Source organism: Astyanax mexicanus, chromosome 15 (assembly GCF_023375975.1).
Source record: "Astyanax mexicanus isolate ESR-SI-001 chromosome 15, AstMex3_surface, whole genome shotgun sequence".
NCBI classification, from domain to species: Eukaryota; Metazoa; Chordata; class Actinopteri; order Characiformes; family Acestrorhamphidae; genus Astyanax; species Astyanax mexicanus.
The window spans coordinates 28,291,487-28,312,942 of record NC_064422.1 but is presented as its reverse complement, the minus strand read 5'-3'; the positions used below and the strand labels follow the sequence as shown (position 1 = coordinate 28,312,942).

General features: G+C 35.2%; 2 protein-coding genes across 2 annotated transcripts; one reads left to right on the top strand and one right to left on the bottom strand.

The window, feature by feature from the left end:
- Positions 1–538: 538 nt before the first annotated feature.
- On the bottom strand, positions 539–10,403 carry cdr2b (cerebellar degeneration-related protein 2b). Its single transcript, XM_049464828.1, is given in 6 exon segments — positions 539–1,051; positions 1,053–1,856; positions 2,218–2,355; positions 3,940–4,088; positions 6,396–6,508; positions 10,048–10,403. Coding segments are annotated over 6 exon segments (1,311 nt in total). The 5' UTR covers positions 10,118–10,403; the 3' UTR covers positions 539–1,014.
- Positions 10,404–12,165: 1,762 nt separating this feature from the next.
- Positions 12,166–20,783, top strand: mettl9 (methyltransferase like 9). Its single transcript, XM_007257244.4, has 6 exons — positions 12,166–12,318; positions 12,482–12,646; positions 14,116–14,306; positions 14,650–14,859; positions 15,778–15,962; positions 16,889–20,783. Exons 2-6 carry the CDS (start codon positions 12,482–12,484, stop codon positions 17,095–17,097), a joined length of 960 nt encoding a protein of 319 aa, XP_007257306.3. The 5' UTR covers positions 12,166–12,318; the 3' UTR covers positions 17,098–20,783.
- The last annotated feature ends 673 nt before the right edge of the window (positions 20,784–21,456 follow it).

Genomic DNA, 21,456 nt, shown 5'->3' with positions numbered 1-21,456 from the left:
CAACACTGATTTTTTTTTCGGAGTGTCTATTTGCACCCGGGTGCAAATAGCACGTGCCACACAGCAAGGCTATTTTCACCCCTTAATTAAAAAAAAAAAGAAAGAGAACTCAATGCGAGGGAGCGAAAAGGCGCAAATTCACAGATGGGGAAACGGAGACCATAGGAAATGGTAAGCAGAATTTGGTTATTATTTATGTATAAAAGGCCCATCACTCAATTTAACTCTACATTTTAAGATAAATATTTAAGACAGAGTGTGAGAATTATTATCTATCGAACACTGTTGACTGAAAACGAATAAACTAAGCTAGTGTTTTGGTGGATCTCAGTTTAAGTTATTTGATTGAATTAAAGTTTGAGGCAGTTAGGTAACTTGTATCTAACCTTATCTTAGTTATTAAGTAAAAAGTTTTGTATTTTGTTGCTTATTCTGATTAATTTAGCTAGGGTTACACTGCTATGTACACCCGGGTGCAAATAGCACACACTGCTATGTACACCCGGGTGCAAATAGCACACACTGCTGTATACACCCGGGTGCAAATAGCATGTGCCTTTTTTTTTTTTTGGAGTCAACAAATTTGTACAAAATCAACATTTTTAACTCTCTAAACTAATCATTGCATCCCGGATTGTATCCAGAATGATTTTTGGTAGTCTGCACAGCCAGAAGCCATATGAAATCGGATTTTTGACAACTGACAAAACAACATGACAAACAACAACCTTATCAAAACCAGTGAAAATAGTACAGGGGTCCAAGAATGGTGCCAAAAGTTAGATATTGATGAGTTACTGCAAAGACGTTGAAATCTGGGCACAAAAATCTGATCTAAGCACATAAATAATAGTGAAAACAGTCACCCCCATCAACCTCAAAGATCTGATTTACGAAACAAATCCGATTTGCTCGAGGTCTGAACAAAGCCTAAGACATATGTAAAGCGAGCAGTAGCCTCTTATATCTGAAGCCCCTGCTGGGACACTTGCCAAGTACTTATTGAGGACAAGTCTAAGAGGCTTGTAGAGTACAGGCTTCATTGTGCATTCGGTATTAAACTGGACTCAGCCCTGTTCTCCCTGAGGTTCTCTTTGCTCCTCTGGATACAAGTGAAGATCTCATTAAAAAGGACTTTGTATTCAGGTGCGTTAGCGTTATCCTGCGTGCCGACCCCCTGGGAGCATGTATTCTTGGCTAGAGGTGGGGTCGTGTGCTCAGTGATTGGCGATGTTTGCACGGCTTTGTGGCTCAGTGCTTGTGGCTTGTCTTCACAGCGGCGCAGAAGAGCGCTGTACTTCCTCTGGAGGGCGCTGTACTCTGCATCCACTTCGTTTAGTAGGGAGATGCCCCGGTGGTACTTCACAGTCTCTGTTTGCCCCCTGCAGATACTAGCAAACTCTATGTCACACAGGCCACTGTCCTCGCCTCCAGCCTCTCTTAGCTGCCTCTCACTGCTGCAGCGCTTCAGCATGTGGCTCTTCTGGAAGGTCTCGCTCCTGTCTTCCTCTGAGGAGAGGTACACAGTGTCCGGCAGAAGCAGCCTGTGGACACGGCCTGCGCCAGCCAGGGCCGAATCAGAGCGCCACAGCTGCCTGAGCTCCTCAACTTCAGCCTCTATCTCAGCCAGACGAGCCTTATAACTGTCCAGCAGAGTCAGGCGTGGCTCCAGCTCACTGAGCTCTCTTGCCAGAGTTTCTGCGTCCTGCTCTGCAGCTTCCCTCAGGGCACGCTCTGCGTTCAGCTGCGCCTGCAGCGACTCAACGCAGTGCAAGTGAGCCGAGTGCTCCTCTTCCCAGTACTCCTCCTCTACAGATGGAGTGCTCACAGAGGCAGAATGCTCGAAGGGTGGAAACCTGAGAAAAAGAAAAACATATGAGGAAAAACATCATTTCAAAGCAATGCTACACTATATTGCCAAAGTATTTGCCCACACCTATCCAAATCATTGATATTAACACACATCTCATTGCTGTTTTTGCAATGCTTCATAATTTCTGTTTGGAGGTGTGAAATGCCTAAAAAAATTATTATTTTTACCAGATAAAACAATAAGCTGTGATTAAAGTATGAAGTATATTCAAATTCATGTTTTCCTGATCAGTAAAGATGTTACTGTCAGTTTTAAATGTGACTCAGAAATGGAAATGGTGATGTAATAGTCATGCTTTAACTGAACTGTTAAAACCTGTAAAACATTCACAGTTTTCTATTTACCCCAAAATCGTGTTCTTCGGCCACTCTGGCGTCAGTAGATCCGGTGTTGTGTGCTCAGATGGAACCATTTTTATTTCCGTCATCTCCTTCTGCAGCTCTTCCACCTGACACTGCAGGGCGTTGATGGTCTCTGTCAGCCTGAACAGAAACACGGCATCCACATTAATACACTACACCAGTAATTCTCAAACTGTGTAGATCATGTCCCACCAATAAACAAACTAAATCTTCCCAGTACCTGTAAGACATTTTACAGGAAAACATGTACCACACACATGTTTACACACAGTAAAATAGACATGTAATCCAAACATATAGCTATGTCATATCTTTTGCCAGTTGTTCTTCATCTGTTGTGTAAAGCTTGTCTGCTTGTGTGTCTGTAAGGTAGTATGGTAAGTTGTTTCTAGTTAAAACAGTATTCCTACTGAGATATCTTAGAAGGATTTAGACAAAGGAATACAGCATATCTTATTATGGTGTTCCACAGGGGGTTATTCTAGGGCCAATTAAACTGATGTTAATAATAAAAAAAAATTGTATTTCTGAGAGTGAAGGACTGAAGTGTAACTTTCAAACAGGTTCTACTGGGTAAAAGCGCTAAACACAGACGAATGTAATGTTATTACATGTTACAGGTGAAAACTTTTAGATTTCAGCCCTTAATATTTTACTACAAGTATACATGTTATGGAGGTCATCTAGTGTATAACTAGTGTATGCCTCAAGTACTATAAGTTGTTTCCATATCACAGTTTGGAAACCACTGCACGACACCATGGATCATCAGTTTAGCAGGTATGTAACAGCAGGAAAATCCTTATAACTGAACCAGTAGCCCAAATATTTATTGTAATGCAAAAACATTGTATATTTGCAGTGACCATTTAATGTAAAAATACATTTTTTGTTGGTTCTCACCTTTGGACATAATTTAAAATTTGGCGATTCTTATTGACAATATATGAAATGTGTCATTTCATGACAAACAGACAAGTAAAATTGCTCAAAAAAAAGACTTTTTACATTAATTTCCACCTAAAGTATTTTTTTTTTCATTCAAACGTCAAAATAAAAACAGCTGTGACTAGGATCTGTACAAAGAGTGAAATATAGGAGGAAGTTTGGGCCAAATATGTATTTGTGTAAAAAATGCATTAAACATTTAGGTTAATTGTGTGCATTGATGTGTTCAAGTTGACAGCAGTAATAAAAAGTAGTATACCTTCTAAACTCAACAGTACTGAGGATAGCGAGGTTATATCACTAAGTAGAACATCCAATATGTCACTCAGAAGAAAGAGTGAATTACAGGAGGACATTGGTGCCAAACTTGGGAAAATATTTAATTGAAAAATTTGAACATATTGTAATGTCAATATATCTGGAAACAAATAAGAGACCGCTTAAAGATGATGTTTTCCCTTGATTTAACTAAATTAAAAACCTCTGAAATATAATCAAAAGGAAGATGGATGATCACAAGCCATCAAACCAAGCTGAACTGCTTGAATCTTTGCACCAGGAGTGATATAAAGTTATCCAAAAGCAGTGTGTAAGACTGATGGAAGAGAACACGATCAACCAGTCATTATTTGGGGTCTGAAAGCTCTGCATCTTTTTTTTTTATATTTCAGCCATTTCCCATTTTCTGCAAATAAATGCTCTAAATGACAATATTTTTATTTGGAATTTGGGAGAAATGTTTGTGATTATCCTTACCCTTCTATCTTAAGCTGAGCAGAGCGATTGTCCTGGACCAGTCTTTGATTGCTCTGCTCCAGGTCTCTTGCAGTCGCGTCCAGCTGCTCATAGACTTTAGCATGCTGATCATTCACTGACCTGAGTGAGTCCACCTGCTTAGACAGATACTGAAAAAGAGCAGAACAACTTAAAAACCCAGATCTGCTGTCCTTTAAATGTATTACTAACATCTCTAACTTTTTCATGACTTATCCAAGCCTTCAAGGCACATTTTTATGACCATACGATTGATAAAACATTGGTGCAGACATGGATAATAAAACTACAAATATAATCAAAATTGATAACAGTAGGCCTAGGTCTAAAATTAATTTGATTAAAAAAAACATTTTGTTAAGCAATGTCGGTACACAACATTGTCTTTAATAATAAAATGTATGTCAAATCTTGAGAGCTCCATCGCGTAGGACTAAATTACTGAACATACTCTGAGCTGATGTATTTGTTAGGTCAAAATAGCTTTTCTCCGTGTATAGATAAAAAAAATCCAAAAGATCTGTAGATTTGTGTATTTTTATTTTTTCAAAAATTATCCCGAACTGGAAATTGCTATTTGAATGGCTGGAAATTGACTTTTTTCAAGTTTTTCATGACCATATTTACACTGCTTCTTTAAACCCTTTTTTAATCTTTTATAGGTTCTTTCTCTCAAACATTTCAGTTGTTATCTTGTAAATAGTTTTTATGTCATGAAAAGTGGTTTGACAGCAGCAGCAGACAAACAATACTTTAGAATCAAGCACAAACTATTGCACAAGAATACATCTGTAGCCACACACCCACTTCTTGCCGGTTGAGGGGATCAAACCAGTGACTTCCCAATTCCAAATCCACCTCTCTTAACCTTTAGACCACTGCTACTGCTTTATTTTTAACAGTAAATGAAACAAACAGTGTCTACAAAGTTACAGAGTTTCTATCTGGGTTTATCTCTGATCCACCTCAGTCTCCAGACTCCTCTCTGAACCTTGGAAACAAAGGTCATTCTTATGAAGCACTTCACAAGACCAGGTAGTTTTTTTTTTTTATCACAGGGAAAGGCACTGACATAGATATTGGCTGATATGACGCTTTATATAACTTTATTATTAGGTTAATCATTCAACAATGTACAATCTTTCAAAACCTGAAAAATCATACTGCAATCTGTTTTAAGCATATCATTTACAAACCTTTTTCTGTTTTTTTTTTTAACACCAGGTTTTAATTATCAACTCCTCAATCAGTTGAATACATTTTGTGTAAACATCCGTGTGAAACGGTAAAAATAAAACAAAAGAAAACAAACTCAAACAAATCAAATAATAAAAAAAAGCAGCTCTCATTTTGTCACACTTTTCAGGCTTCAGGTTTGTAAGAGGAAGTGTGCATGAGTGTTTTCAGAAGTTTTAAACAGGGCTGCCCAATACTGGAATAAATTGATGTTTTATCCTTCTGTAATTATAAACAGCTCTTTTAACTTTTAAAAAATAAGAGACCAACAATAAAAATTATGAGTTTCTTTGATTTTGGAGTATAATCAAAAGGAAGATGGACCAAGCTAAACTGCTTGAATCTTTGCACTAGGAGTGGCATAAAGTTATCCAAAAGCAGTGTGTAAGACTGGTGGAGGACAACATGCCAAGATGCATGAGAACTGATTAAAAAACAGGGTTATTCCACCAAATATTGATTTCTGAACCCTTAAAAAATTATGAATATGAACTTGTTTTCTTTCCATTATTTGAGGTCTGAAAGCTCTGCATCTGTTTTGTTATTTCATTTCTCATTTTCTGCAAATAAATGCTCTAAATTACTATTTTTATTTGGAATTTGGGAGAAAGATTGTCCGGAGTTTATAGAATAGAACTGAAGTGGTCTATTGTTTTTTTCCAGTGCTGTATTTTCATCCTAAAAACTACAGAAATGTATAAGATTTCTTCTGAAGTGACCATAAATCAGTGGATGTTTACATGCAGTTATCCTGATTATTCATGTAGTCATGTAAACAGCAAACATAATCTGATGTCTTAGATCAGATCAAGGTCTAAAAATCTGATTAAGAAATCTGAATGTGCATGTTAACTCTTAGCCAGAGTATTATTGGAATTCTCAGTCTGTACTTGTGTGAAAACAGACTGTGGTACTCATGTTAACCATTACATGATTCCCCAAATGCATGTAAATGAGTTGGTAGGATTACTGACAAACTCTGATGTTCTGCACTGATCTCATTATGAAGTGGGTTTAAATGCACTCAATGATCCAACATGTCATGATATTACTTTTTCCCTGGTCTTTTCAGGATTTGAGTAAAATAAATTATATGGGACAGATTTAATCTGCCTCTGGTTGATACATAATGCAATACATGAGCATGTGTTATTTAATTTGTTTGTAATGTGACCATTATGCTTGCACTTCCACTCAAGTACCTCTATTTCCTGCTGCTGCTCCTGGTTGTTGCTGTACATTTGCTGGAGGGCTTGCTCCAGTTCGTGGTTTCTCTCCAGGAGGGTTTTGCCCAACTCTGCAGCCAAATGAAGATCTGTGCACAGAAAGACAGTGTCCATATAAATAATGCTCAGGACTAACCAAACCGTGAAAATATGAAATAGTAAAATCAATGAATGTGTGACACTTAGGCCTGTCACGATGAGATTTTTTTTGTGGACAATATATTGTCCCAAAAAGTATTGCAATACACAACATTTTTATAATTTTAAGACTGTTAAATGCCACAGACATAATGATAACAGGATAGCACAAAAAAAGCATTTATGTCTGTTTGAATTAATCTTTTATTCACCTACTTTAGTCCACATTATGTGTATGGAGTCACAGTTATTGAAGCATGACTGCACTGAAGCAATACTGTTCACTGTTATATATGTGAGCAAACATACCAATAAACACAATAGACAATATAACGATTATCAAAAATGACTGAGGTCGTGTTCATTTATTGTACTATAAATCTATATTACAATTATTGTGACAGGCCTAGTGATGCTTATTAAAATACAATATTTTTAAACCTTCAAATCTTTAAAAAAGGCAATAAAAAAAAAAAAAAAACATTTTTACTATTCATCAAATTTATACATCAATGTATTCAGCAATTTTGAAAAACTGGAATTTGATTAAAATGCCTTGATATTTTACCTCTAGATGGTGAACACCCTCAGCTTTATATTTAACAAGCAGCAAGTTTCCTCAAAAGTTGTGATATCACTGATGTCAATGTTCACTTTCTTATATAGCTTGATATTCTTAAAATAAAAATAATTGAGATGTTTAAGTATTTTTTTTGTTATTTAATCACTTTATTCAACTGAACCAGGCAGCACTTCAGACAAATCCCACAGCCCACATCAAAAACTTAAACTGTATAAAATGTACAGAGATTAAAGTAAAGGTTACATTCCTCCATATTTCTATTAATGTGGCAAATATTGTAAATATTTTGTTAATATTGTGTAGCGAAAATGTAATGCTACACAGTGTTTCTATGAACACATTATATAAAGGCACATTATATTGATTTTTACCCTCCATTGTTCCATTGATCTTCATGTGCTCACACTGTTTAAAGGGCAATTTTATGACCGTGACAATATGCAGGATTATCAGTTCACTGGTCTGATAATGCAACCTTTCACCTTCAAAATAATGACATATAGTTGTGGTCGGAAGTTTACATACACTTATTATGGACATGTGCCTCGGCAATATCGGGATGTGCTTTTTTTTTAACTTGTCAAACTTACATACAATATATAGGATCATACATGCACACAAAAATATTATATATGCATATATACTAAATTGCACTTTGACTAGATATGTTTAGCAGCCATGCAAACAAAACTTGACAGATCTCTGCTTGGATATTTTATTGCTATTACAGACAGAACTGGAAGTTTAATATTTATTTTGATTTCAACGCACAGGCCCAACTTTCCTCATGTCTTTGTTTGGGTAGAGTTAAGGAAAACCACTGTGTCCATATTTTAGCTGCATCGCTAATGGTTTGAGGTTATTTTGAAAAATTACTTTTTTATTATTCCATCCTATTTGTGCAATATACCAGTTCCACTTTCAGAAAAGTAGACCACAAATGTGATACTACCACCACCATGCTTAATAGTTGGAACAGCCAAAGTGATTAGGGTTAAATTCCTGAATGTTTTTCTTCCAAACATCTCTACTCAATGTGATCCCAAAACTCTTTCCTCCACGAGCTGTTTTTTATGTCCACGTGGTGTGGTTGCAAGCCAACAAGCTTAAAGGTGTCAACATTGGAGCCAATGATTCTTGGACATTAGCCCACAACAATGTAAAACTCACTTGACCGTTGACAATGACACTGGTGATTCAGCAGTTTCCATAGCAAGCCTGTGCCTTGGAATAATAAAATTAAATCCTCTCAGTGATTTTATTCAAGATTTTACCTTTTTTTACCCAGTGTTAATTTCAGACGTCCTCCCTTTCAACTCCAAAAAAAAAAAGAAAGCCCAATATTGTCAAACGATTTTCTGACCACTAATGTAAAGCAACTAAGTAATACTACAACGCAATATTTATCAGAAATTAAATGATTGACACAAGTGCAGGGCCTGGGATATGTTTTTGTTGGTCACAATGAGCACTTGGTCACAGAGTTCAGCTTTGTAGTTGTTAAGGGTTCATATAATGGAATTGCTGAGGTTCTTTAGTGAACACAGAGCCTATTCACCTTAATCGGCTGATGTGTTGACTATGTTTTAACTGAAATGTTTTTGTTTTATTTAAATATTAAAAAAATATTTAGGATATCTTTATGTATTGCTATCCTAATGTTTGAATATCAAAATAGTAGAATTACTTCCATTATTACATCAATGGGCCTAAAAATGATTACATTATTTATCTTAACATGTCTTGTGTCTTTTATTTAACTCATGACAGGCATAATGAAAACATAAATTGAAAAAAAAATTTGTGAACGCTGACTTTCACCCCCTTGACCATAAACTGACACCATTACCCTTACCCTCATACATCATGGTCATTATTTCTATTGTCCCTGTTACCATTGTATCAGTACACCTGAATATATGAGAGCAATGTACAATGTATGTATAACGCTTTTTTTAATTATTAATTTAGTAAATAAAGTATTCTGACCAGAGGAGAATGGGTCTCCACTTATGTATGAGCCTTGTTTCCTAACAAGACTTCTTCCTCAAGCTTTGAGAGAATTTGTCCTTTTAACTGTTGCTCACTGTGGATTTTATGTTCTAAGTTTTATATTACGTTAGACTCTTTGTCCTGCTAACAGACTTCTGTAAAACTTCTGTGTGACTTCAGCTGTAAAAACAAAAAGAGCTATGTAATAAATTAAATTAAAATTTGATTTGATTTAGAATTTAACAGTTAAAACAGTACATCCTGAATGAACTGATATTGTGATGTCACAAATGTCATTTGATGGCCACCAGCTACTAGGACTGAATGTGACTGGATTATTCTAGCAGCTAGCATCTGGGTACCTTTGTGTCTTTCAGGTTTCTGATGGTGTGAAAGTGCCGAGTTGTCACAGGATGTGGTGCAAACTGAACTGTCAAAAAGCCACATTTCCGCACTGAAACAGACTTTGATTGACTACATAGTCTGAATGTTTTCCCAAGACAAAGAGGATGACAATTACTTTATTTTATAATCACTATAAATCACAGCAAGCAGACCAAACGTGAACATTTTATACACCTGTAAGGATTGTTCAATTAGAAACTGTGGAGAAAACCCTTAAGGTGCTTTGCTTTAGGTTTTTTGAATGTTTTAAAAGAAAAATGTTCTCGAATGTTCCTCAAAGCACAGTAAAAGGTTTCTCCACTGTTCCAAAGGTACGAGCCCCTAAAAGTTATTTAAGAAACCTATATTTTAACAGTGTACAGTCATATAGCTTAACTTAAACTTAAAGTATTGTAAAAGTGTCTGTGATAAGCTGTTCAACAGCATGTTGTCTTCTCTCCGAAGAACCCAGCTGCCTATATTCATACTCTGACTGTACTATCACTGCCAGTGCAGTAAAAATGATCTTACCATGTTCCAGATCCTGGTGGTCGTACCACGGTTCCTCCTCTTTAATCTCGAATTCCCCCTCAGAAATCATGTCTGCGAGCTTCTCCAGCGAGGAACACAGGGAACAGGTTTATCATGCAGATCTCTGGAGACTGTACATCACCTCCCTGTAGATGAGTTGCTTCACCCAGCCTGCAGTCACAGCTTCAGCAGATCTGCAGCGAGGATCTGCGGGTCTTCAGGCGGTCAGTCCTGCTAGAACAGTAGGAGGCTGTACTGCAGGTGCATTAATGACTCTCAGCAGAAACACCATCAACGTGGCGCGCGCTCTCTGTACCGCAGATAACGGAGTGACGCACTGAGAGTTCCCGCGCGCTAATCTATCAGAACAGCCCACTCACCTGTACACCTGTGAAGTCATCACTCGAGGTAAACGAAGACCCTAACAAAAAAAGAAAAAAAAGGAAGAAAAAAATCAAAATAGAAGACTAACTAAAAAAACAAAAATGTTCTTCTAAAAAAAAAAACAATTCATAAACGGAAAGCAATCAAAATAATCCAAAATTAAAGTCCAAAATCCCTCAAATAAAAGACAAACAAGGAAAACATGGACATTTAAAATTTTATTTTTGTGTTTAAACCCATCAAAGAATATAGAAATCAGTAATGGTATATAAAGATGTATATATAGCCACTGACAACAAAAAATAAAACCAAGAAATACCTTTAAAAAAAAAAATTAAAAACACAAAATATGAATATTTAAAAAAGGTGACTTAAGTGCCTAAAGCACAAACAAAAAACTAAGTAAAAAGTAAATGTAACAAAAATAAATAAATAAAAGTAATAAAACTTCAAAAACAAATAATATTCGAAATGAGCATTTTTTTTGGAAAATATTGTTTGGAGACTAAATCAAATAATAATAATAAAAAAAACAATAAAACAATAAAAATGCCAAATAGAATTCCTCCTGAAATCTTAAAAAAAGTTGAGTGTCTTAATTGCTTAAAGTAAAAGAGCAAAATAAAAATAAAAAAGAAAATCCTCAAAAGAAAAACTTTCAAAATATGACCTTTTTAGTGTCTAAAACGCATCAAGTAACAATAAACAAACAAAAAAAGGAAAAGAAAACAATGATATCCACATTAAGTGTCCACAAAACTTAGCTCAAATAAGTCAAATAAAATAAAATTTAAAGGGGGACATTTTATAAAAAGTGGACTAAATGTCTAAAATATATTGAAGTAAAACAGTAAAACAAACAATAATGAGTAAATAAAGTTGAAAGAGTGTGTAATTCCTAATTTATAAATTCTTCACTTTAACCCAATTGAATATTTTATTGTTAACAGCATTAACAAGTATATAGTTATATAGTTAGTTTAACTTTTTCTTTATTTTACTGTTAATTCCCAGATTTGTAGTGTAATGATTTTATGTTAAATGTGAAACTCAGTGAGAGGAGGTGGAGCGCCACCTGCTGGGGACTGGAGCTGATTACACGCCTCTGGATTACACTGATGACGAAGGAATTCATATCAAGAGTTGCCAGATTCGCGTTTTTGCGCCAAATCGGGCTTGTTTGAAAATCCATTAGCCGGTGAAAAGTCTGGGGTGGCAAGGTGCGTTTTGGGGCTACTTTTAAAAATGACAGCGTCCGCCAAAAAACAAAAAAGCGGGGTTCGTCTTGTTATGTCAAACGTGTACGAGTCGACACTAAAATAATTAATAATTGGAAGATTGATTACATCAATAAGAACCAGAAAATGATGGAAAAAATATTAAAGAGAAGAGAAGAGAGTTCGAGAGGGGCAAGAACAGAAAAGAGAAATTAAACGTTATTGTTTTGCTAATTATGTTACTATTAAATGTTCTTGACTGTGATATAAAACTGCTGTAAAATAAATAATAAAACACTAATATTACAATATTATTAATGACTTTAAGATAAATAGCAATACTGGTAATAAATCCCTCATAAACAAAATACTAAGTCGTACACTCGAAATTTGCCATTTGCTCCGAACTTGTGATAGACACGTTAGGCTTTTGAAGGGAGGATTTTAGACTGACTTTGGGCTGGATACTTTTGTTGGACCTGGCAACCCTGCATCTAACCCAGGAAGCGCTTCACCTCCACCGGCTCTCCGTCATTACTGTAGTGCAGTAGCTGTTTTAACAGCAGCGCCTCGCTGATGCAGCGCTTTATTAACGCGTTATCGGTGTGTTTTTGGGATTAGCGATTCTCTGACAGAAGATGGGGTCCTCTAATCTCCACCACGCCTTCAGGTCTGTGTGTGTTTGTGTGTTTTTTTGGGGGGGGGGTATTTAAGTGTATTTATACCTGCAGCACCTGGAGTAATGTTCCTCAGGGAGTTGTAATAGAAGAGGAGCTGAGGTCGCTCAGGACCTGTGTGTGTTATTTATTTATCTGGCTGTGTGCTCTGTACAGATGAGGGCTCTGCTGTTTGGAGGCTGGGTGGTGCTTTATGTGGCGGTTCTGCTAGCAGCGCGGAGGAGGATGTGGTCTGGGAAGTACGTCCGCAGTCCTCTGGCTCGAGCCGCGATTATGAACATGGTGACCGACACTGAGTTTACAGGGCCAGACTTCCAGGAGGTAAATATCCCTTCTTTTTAACGTGAATTCAATAATATACCTATGTAATATACATATATAATGTGTTTGCTCAGATTTACTGAGGGTTTAGTGCCAGGATGTAAGGACTGTTCTATGTCAAATATTAATTTCTGAACTCTTGAGCTCTGGGAAAAAAAATTAAACCACTACAGTTTCTGAATCAGTTTTTATGATTTAGCAATTTATAGGTATATGAGTAAAATGAACATTGTTTCTTTATTCTATAAACTACGGCCAACGTTTCTCCCAAGTTCCAAATAAAAATATTGTCATTTAGCGCATTTATGTGCAGAAAATGAAAAATAGCTGAAGTAACAGATGCAGAGCTTTCAGACCTCAAATAATGCAAAGAAAACATGTTCATATTTACAAGTATTAAAGATGTCAGAAATCAATATTTGGTGAAATAACCCTGGTTTTCGTGCATTTTGGCATATTCTCCTCCACCAGTCTTTCACACTGCTTTTGGATAACATTATGCCACTCCTGGTGCAAAAATTCAAGCAGTTCAGTTTGGTATAATGGCTTGTGGTCATTCATCTTCCTCGTGATTATATTACAGAGGTTTTCAATTTGGTAAAATCAAAGAAACTAATGATTTTTAACGTGGTCTCTTAACTTTTTCCAGATTTGTATATATATTTCAATATTTCAGTGAATATTCATGAGAAGGATTTCTCTGCTTAGGAAAAAAAACAGTCTAACCAGCTTGAGCTGGCTAGACTGGTTGCCCCGCTTAGCTGTTGTTCAGGAGCTACAGAGCATGCTTTAGCTTTAGTTTTGGGTTTGATGGTTTAGCTGGTCTAAACCATGATCCTATTGACCAAGCTAAACAAATTAGTGAGCTAGCTATGACAGCTAGGGGGTGGGCGATATGACCCTAAAATATTTTAGGGTCATATTTTGTTATATAGGGTTATATAGGGTATTTTTGTTATAACTATATTTTTGGTGATATAAAAACCATGGTTTTGTTTTAAATTAAATTAAAGATTATTCTGCTGTAACTGTGCCTGTCACAATAGTTACATTATTGACTTGTACAATAAATTTCACACAACCACCATACTATTTGATAATTGTGATTAGAGGTGCGACATATTGTATTGTACGCAATAATATTGGCAACATTTTTGAATAGTGTTAAAGATATTATACCCTGAAATATCGTGCATATCACCCACCCCTAATCATCACATCAGGGTACTACTTTTCTGGCTGTTTTTAGCAAAAGTAAATTTTACACTGTTCTCATTTCCCATTATATTTCTACTAGAGGCTGATAATATCTATCCAGTATCATTCGTTTTACTTTAAACCTGGAGACATTTGAGTGCAATATTAGTATGATGATATTCTGCGTCATTGACTTTTGTTACAATAGATGACCAGCTTTTCTTCATCAGGGATGTGCATGTGATTGATGGATGGGCCTTGTGTAATTTCAGTGGTACCGTTGCTGTCCTGATATGCTTGGTGAGAAGATTCGACCACTGTTTGTGCAGAGTAATTTAGACACAGACACTCAAACCTTTCTTGAAAACAGTGTAGAGAAATCTGGATGGCTTTTCACACAACTCTACCACTCGTTCTTCTCCACCATCTTCAGTCCCATCATCTCAAGAACGTCCATTAATGGGTAACTCGTAGCAACACTTTGTTCATTTTGTTTAGAGATGTTGACTGAATGTATTTACACAGGCACAACCAACATTTAATCACAGATGTGATGTGATGAAGATTTAGGTGTTTAAAAAAGTTATTTAGTTCTAATTTTTAAAGACAAAACCATATAACATTAAGACAGAAATGTAATTTTGTTTACCTTAGTATGTTTATCAGTCTCAGTGACAGCTTAATATTAGTTGTAGTTATTATTAACCACAGTCTGTTATGGTTAATAGTTATATATCATTTTCTTTAATACCTCTATTTTTGATGTTTTACTGTTTTTTTTTTTTTGTTTGTTTTTTTGTAAACAGGTTTCTAGGTCGGGGTTCTATGTTTGTCTTTTCACTGGATCAGTTTCGTAATCTCCTCCAAATTGACTCAGACTGGAAAGGAGAAAGGCTCCTAGACCTAGGGGCTGGGGATGGTGGCGTCACAGAGGTCATGGGCTCTCATTTCAGAGAGGTTTATGCCACTGAGGTGTCCCCTCCAATGAAATGGCAGCTCCAGAGAAAGAACTACAAGTGTGTTCATTTATATATATATATATATATATGATTTATTACATTATATATATATATATATTTTTTTTTTTATTATTTTTTTTTTTTGTATTAAGGAACAATTTAATGTTCTCTAAAATCTTGAAAATGTTTTAGAGTTTATGAAAGGGAAATGTTCTTAGTGTTAACACTGACATCAGCTCTGGAAAAAAAATAGATACCACTTCAGTTTCTCTGATTTTGCTATTTACAGGTATGTGTTTGAGTAAAATGAACATGGTTGTTTTATTCTATAAACAATCGAAAACATTTCTCCCAAATTTCAAATAAATATATTGTCATTTAGAGCATTTTGTTTTGCAGAAAATGAGAAATGGCTGAAATAACAAAATAATTGCAGAGCTTTCAGATCTCAAATAATGCAAAGAAAACAATTTCATATTCACATAGTTTTAACAGTTCAGAAATCAATATTTGGTGTAATAACCCTGTTTTTTTATCACAGTTCTTATGCATCTTTGCATGTTCTCCTCCACCAGTCTTACACACTGCTTGTGGATAATATGCCACTCCTGGTGCAAAAATTCAAACTGTTCAATTTGGTTCGATGGCTGTGATCATCCATTTTCCTCTTGATTATATTACATAGGTTTTCAATTTGGTAAAACAAGGAAGAGCATCATTAAGTTGTCTCTTATTTTTTCCAGAGCTGTATGGGAGTTGTAATGGTTTGTTTTGGAGAACTTCAGTTCCTTTTCAGAAAAAAACTTATATTATCAACTCAAGAATTAACATCAATATCAACATTGCAATTTTTGACTGGAATTTGAATGCTGTCTGCTTGTGCCTGCTTTTAAAGAAATGCAAAAGATTATATTACACATGCACAGTGCTTTACATGCTTGGCTGTTTAAACTGTGAAGTGTTTCCTCTTTTTAGGGTGTTAGCAATTGATGAGTGGCAAAAGACAGGATTCCAGTATGATCTGATCAGCTGTCTGAACCTATTGGACAGATGTGATGACCCCCTGGAGCTTCTTGGGGACATTAAGAAGGCTTTAGTTCCTGGCTCAGGGAGGATGATCCTGGCAGTGGTTTTACCCTTTCACCCTTATGTGGAAATAGGTAAGATGATTCATGACGGAACATGCGTTGTGTTTATTTGTATTATCTGTTTTGTTGTCTACAGTTGCACTACACTAATGGTCAAAAGTTTTAGAACACCCATTTTTTTTTTACAAGCTTCCATACAACCTTCTTTTATATTGTTGTTTTAGCAAAAGCTTTTTTATTGAGCTGCTGAAACTGAGACTACTGTTAAGCTGAGTTGTTGCCATGTGGGTCATCCAGACCTTTCTTGTACCGATTTTATTCCTAATTTTTCTAAGTATAGATTTTTCATTGGCCCTAAACAGCTTAAATGGCAAAAAATAAACAGAAAAAAACTCTGCATGTTCTAAAACTTTTGGCAAGTAGTGTACACGGTATGTCCACATGTTTGTGATCACCCCTTTAATATATTTATAATGCAGACAAATCTGATTTGTTCTCAGAGTTCTCAGGAATAATAGGGCTCCGTCCATTATTTTGGAATGAACTGTGATATAAATATACATTTTTATTGTTTTAAAAATATCCTGTTTCAATCATATAAAGAACACAAACTTTACATTTAATTACAGCAAGCATAATAATCCAGTTTATTTGGATATTTTGAATAAAATTACTGTATTTAGTATAAGAACATTTGAACAGTGTTTTAAGGATGTGTCACTACTGATGCATTTTATCTGTAATCATATGAATCATGAAAAATATTGCATATGGTGGAAGTTTCTTTGAATATCATGATACACTGATTTTTTTTTTTATCATATAGCTCAGCCCCAAGCAGGATTAAACTCCTTTTTTTTATATCCTTGATTTTATAAGAAACGATGAATAACGTGTCCCAGTAATTTCTCCGTCTAGTGTATTATTCTATCTGTTTTTTATTGTATGTATATCAGTAACTAGAAAGAGTAAGTCATAATTAAAATGTCTGTACCTAGGTGGAAGATGGGTGCGCCCAAAAGAGCAACTCCATGTGAAGGGCAAGACCTGGGAGGAGCAAGTTACAAACCTGTCTGAGGAAGTTTTCCAGAAGATTGGGTTTGAGGTGGAGGCAGTAACACGTTTGCCATACTTGTGTGAGGGTGATATGAACCAAGATTACTATGTGTTAGATGATGCAGTATTTGTGCTCAGGGCAAGCAAGTGAGGTTATTCTACCTCTGTTCTACAAAGAACTTGAATACACTTTGGGTTTTGCTGTAATACATTAGTTTATTAGAGTATCATTCTTATGGGGGTGACGTGGGATAAAAGATATATTAAAAATATCTTAAAGGGCTCAATTTAAAGCTGACATTTATGAGTTTGTATTATGTACTACATCTCAGGACACCTGAAAATAGTCGATATCAGTGATTGAATCTCTGGTTGCATTTCCATCTTGTTTTACTCCAGTATGCTGGACTTAGTTAGGAATAAGTGTATTTCTTTACTACGGTAATGCGATATTAAACATGAGTTAATTGAACAATTATTTTTGGAACCAAACTTGCATATCACTTCTACAGTGGGTATGTCTGTGTTATGTATCTATGCATTAGTCATAGCATTATAGTGATGGTGCATAAGCCTAGACACTGTTAGTAAGGAAAAAAATAACCTGGAGCAGCGGTCGGTTTTGTTCATATAGCACAACAAAAAAACTTGCCCCTGTAGTGCCCCCATGCATGAAGGGAAGAAATACCCCAATAGAAATCTTTAATTAAATGTCTTGATTTTTATAGGATGTAGCAGTTTTAAATAATTTCTAATCTTTGTATTTTTGCATTTGAAATACAAAAAAATAAGGAATTAATATAGAAATGATTTCACATCCTTATAAAACATTAATGCAATATATGCTATATCAATGTTTTATAAAGTAGAAGATTTTGGTGTTTTTGATTATATGAACTTTAAAGTTACTGCCTTAATGGTATCTGTTAGACCTCTTGTAAGTAAGTTTCTTTTATTTTGGTCTTTAGAATGTAAGGCTGTTTCCACCTGGGTGGAATGCAAGGGTGGTGCTGTAATCACCTTCATGTTTAGACTTGAAAAACTGTCCCAATTTCTCATTTTTTGCCTCTGTACACCACCACAGTTCAGCAATCAAGCTGTGATTAAAGTGTAAACTTTTAGTTGTAATCCAATGAGTTACACAAAAATATTTTATATATCATTAACCATTTAGGAATAACTCCTTCATTAGTGTTGCACTGTATAGGTCACTAAGTTTTAGACAAACACATGAGTGGCTGAGCCATGTTTAAAACTCCATACAAACACAAAGGGAGTTCTGAATAGGGGTGTATGATGAAATCTGAAGTGCACTAACGGCGTCTTGATATCCTGATGTCTATGTGAAAAGCAGTAATTAGCCTCCTATATACTTACTGAAGGTATTTGGCTTGATAATTGGCTTGGCTGCACTCAGTTGCTCGAGCTAATAAGTAGATTGGTTTGTTCGTTCACTGTGGACTTCTACCTCACTCTGTCTCCAGCCTTGATGGGTACATCATGTGATCTCAGTCTGCAGTGGGAGGAGCTCCCTCTGTTGCTGCACGTGCAGTTTGCGTTTGCTGTTATTCACATTGTATCTCAGCTCTTTCGATGTTATTTATTGTAAAACTTGAAATAACAATAAAAATGTGATTTATCGTTCGCCTTAGTTCAGAATTGCCTTTATAAGGCATTGTGCTTGTTATGTGCACAAGCCTCCCATTTACAAAGAACCTGAGAAAAGTATGTGAAATTTAGGGCCTTCAGTGGCTCGTATATTAGCTCGTATACCGTATATTAGTGTACATTAGCAAATGGCATCGGCTCCAATTCATTCATTCTGTTGTTTAGTAACGTGACTAAGCCACAGCCTATCTGTACAGTCTCTCCATGTTCACAGGCTTGTTATAATTCATTTTAATTCATGTATTTAAATCCTAGAACCCATGAACCTCACAATATGCAGATTACTGTCTCTGCCTTCCGATTGCTGCTTGTGCATAGGCCTTACATAGGCTGCTCGTTTGAGTTGAGGTCAGGCGATTTATTTGGGCATTTTAAAACATTCCATTTCTTTGCTTGTATTCTGTGTTTTGACTAATTTTACAGTATATATGTACTGTGGTTCATAATTCTATCAGTTCTGCATCAGTTTGTCTAGGTATAAGCAGACAATAGAACTCTACACACTTTAGAATTCATTACTGTGATTACTTCTGTCAGCAATCACATCCTTAGTAAACACCAGTAATCAATTTCCATTAGAAGCCATACATGCCCAAGCAACAACAGTGCCTCCACCATGTCTGACCGATGATGTGGTATGCTTTGGTCTGTCCAGAGAATCTTGTTTCCAGAGCTAGGCAGACTTTTTAATGTTTAGTTGCAGTTCAATCTGGTCTGTTCCTGAGTGTTTCCAAAGGTTGTATTTTGAGGTAAATCCCTTTACAGTTATAAACACATATTGATTGTAGACTCTGACAATGATACATCTACCTCATTGAGATGTTTATTGCCTTAACTTGATGTTGTGAAGGGAGTTTGCCTTACTAAGGAAATAGTTCTGTGATCTGCTTTAATTGTTTTCTGTGGTATTCTGGGCATTTTGTTGTTGCTTTTGTTTTTCATTTGTCATGAAATAACAAGGGAGCAGGTCCCATATGGTCATGAAAATGCTTTTCAGTCAATTGTTCAGTTGCTTTGCTTTAACATAATGACATTATGTTAAAACATGTCTGTATTTCCTAAATGGTTAATGCAATAATTTTTGCTACTCTTTAAATAGAGGTGGTGTACAGAGGCCCAAAATTGAGAGTTGTTTCACTGTCCAAATGCCTGACTGTATATTGTCACTGTCATGCAAAAACCTTGTGTCTAAGGCAATATAAAAAGATTCCAAGACAATTTGGAGAATTTCTATTAATCCATTCATAAAACAAATGTCACAAAATATAAAGATTTATTTTCTAATAATAAAACGAATAAGGAAAACTTTATTTATAATACTTTTCATAGAATATGCAGCTCCAAATTGCTTCACAACTTCAGGCAATAAAACAATATGCAAAACAGGACGCAGTGTAAAATCAAACATTTCAAAAAAAAAAAAATGCAGGTGCAAGGTTTTTGTTTGAAATTGACAATATAAAATGCAATATCAACTGACCTAAACGTTTGAATCCAGTAACTTGACACACTATGTGATCACTGGATAGCATGACCAGATGCAAGTGTTGTGTAAATGTGTTCAGTATGTTTATCCTGTGAAACATTTGCTAAGTTTCTTTTGTATACTGTAAACAAGCATGGCCAAATATTTTTCCTTGTATTTTTTGACTTATGCTTTTTTTATGGTAGAGGGTTTGCACATTGAATTGATTTGCATTTATGTATAAATGCAATAAGATTTAAGATTATATTTCTGTGTATGTCTTTGAAAGATGCTCTATGTCTGCTGTGTGTAGGTAAGGGTCTGTAAGAAATGCCCAGATTTTAGGTTTGCTTCAGTAGTTCAAACCAGGTGGACAGTATTTAGACAGAGAGCCCAAGCTCTCCCTGATGTTATAATTAAACTACTGCAGCTGTGTCTACAGTATTGTTTAGTTTTTCCAGTAACAAATTGGAATCGCTGGTACCGTTACTGTGATTGTACTGCAATTGTTAAATTAGCTCTTCAGTCTTTATACAAAATAAATGCAAAAATCACACTAAAATGCAATATGCACATAAAGCACCACACCAGCACATCTAGAGTCTCTGGTGTAAACAATTAATTACAAATAACTTATTACAGCTGCTTCTGTCTTTCTTCCTGCCTGTACAATTGTCTTCCATTAAATATATTGTGTAAATGTGTCCACTTTATTTTTTGTCAATTTTTTTCCTTCTCACTCATTCAGATAAATAAAAAAATATAACAGCACATCATCACAGGTAAAGATTAGAGAAAATTGTGGGTGCATCATGGAGGGGGGTTTGTTGTCTGTAGAGATTAATAATGTAATTTGCTTTTTATTCAAAAATAAGAAAACAACTTAAAATCATAAAAAAGTAAATATAGTGTATATTATATGAACTTACATATATTTTTTTAAGTATATTAAAAAGCACCAATGACTTTATAAGCACAAAAGCATGTTTAAATCATGTAAAAATCGTGTAAATAAAGCAAAACACGTTGGCATAACTTACTTATATTTTGTATGAATAAAAATAATGTAATTATAATATTTTGTTAGTTTATTTATTTCTGGAAGTACATATTTTTGTGTCTGCAAATGGCACACATTTATTTATTATTTTTTTTTTTGTTATTGTTTTGTTTTAGTTTTTAGCCTTTACCCAGCTTGTTCTTATTAATGATTATTATTATTCTATTAAACATACTTATTCCCCTTAGTTAATAATGTATTTCGAATAAGCCCTGAATAGAGTTTGGGAATAATTTTTCTTATTATGAATTTAATGTATTGATTTTTTTATATATCTAACATATGCCTCCCAACAGGACAACACAATTTGTTGGGAA

What these genes read in the sequence shown, in the direction of transcription:
- mettl9 (XM_007257244.4), top strand. Translation starts at nt 12,482, where the DNA reads ATGAGGGCTCTGCTGTTTGGAGGCTGGGTGGTGCTTTATGTGGCGGTT. An exon ending in CAGGGCCAGACTTCCAGGAG is followed by an intron (nt 12,647 to 14,115) that starts GTAAATATCCCT and finishes GTGTAATTTCAG; the next exon opens with TGGTACCGTTGCTGTCCTGA. An exon ending in TCACCCTTATGTGGAAATAG is followed by an intron (nt 15,963 to 16,888) that starts GTAAGATGATTC and finishes GTCTGTACCTAG; the next exon opens with GTGGAAGATGGGTGCGCCCA.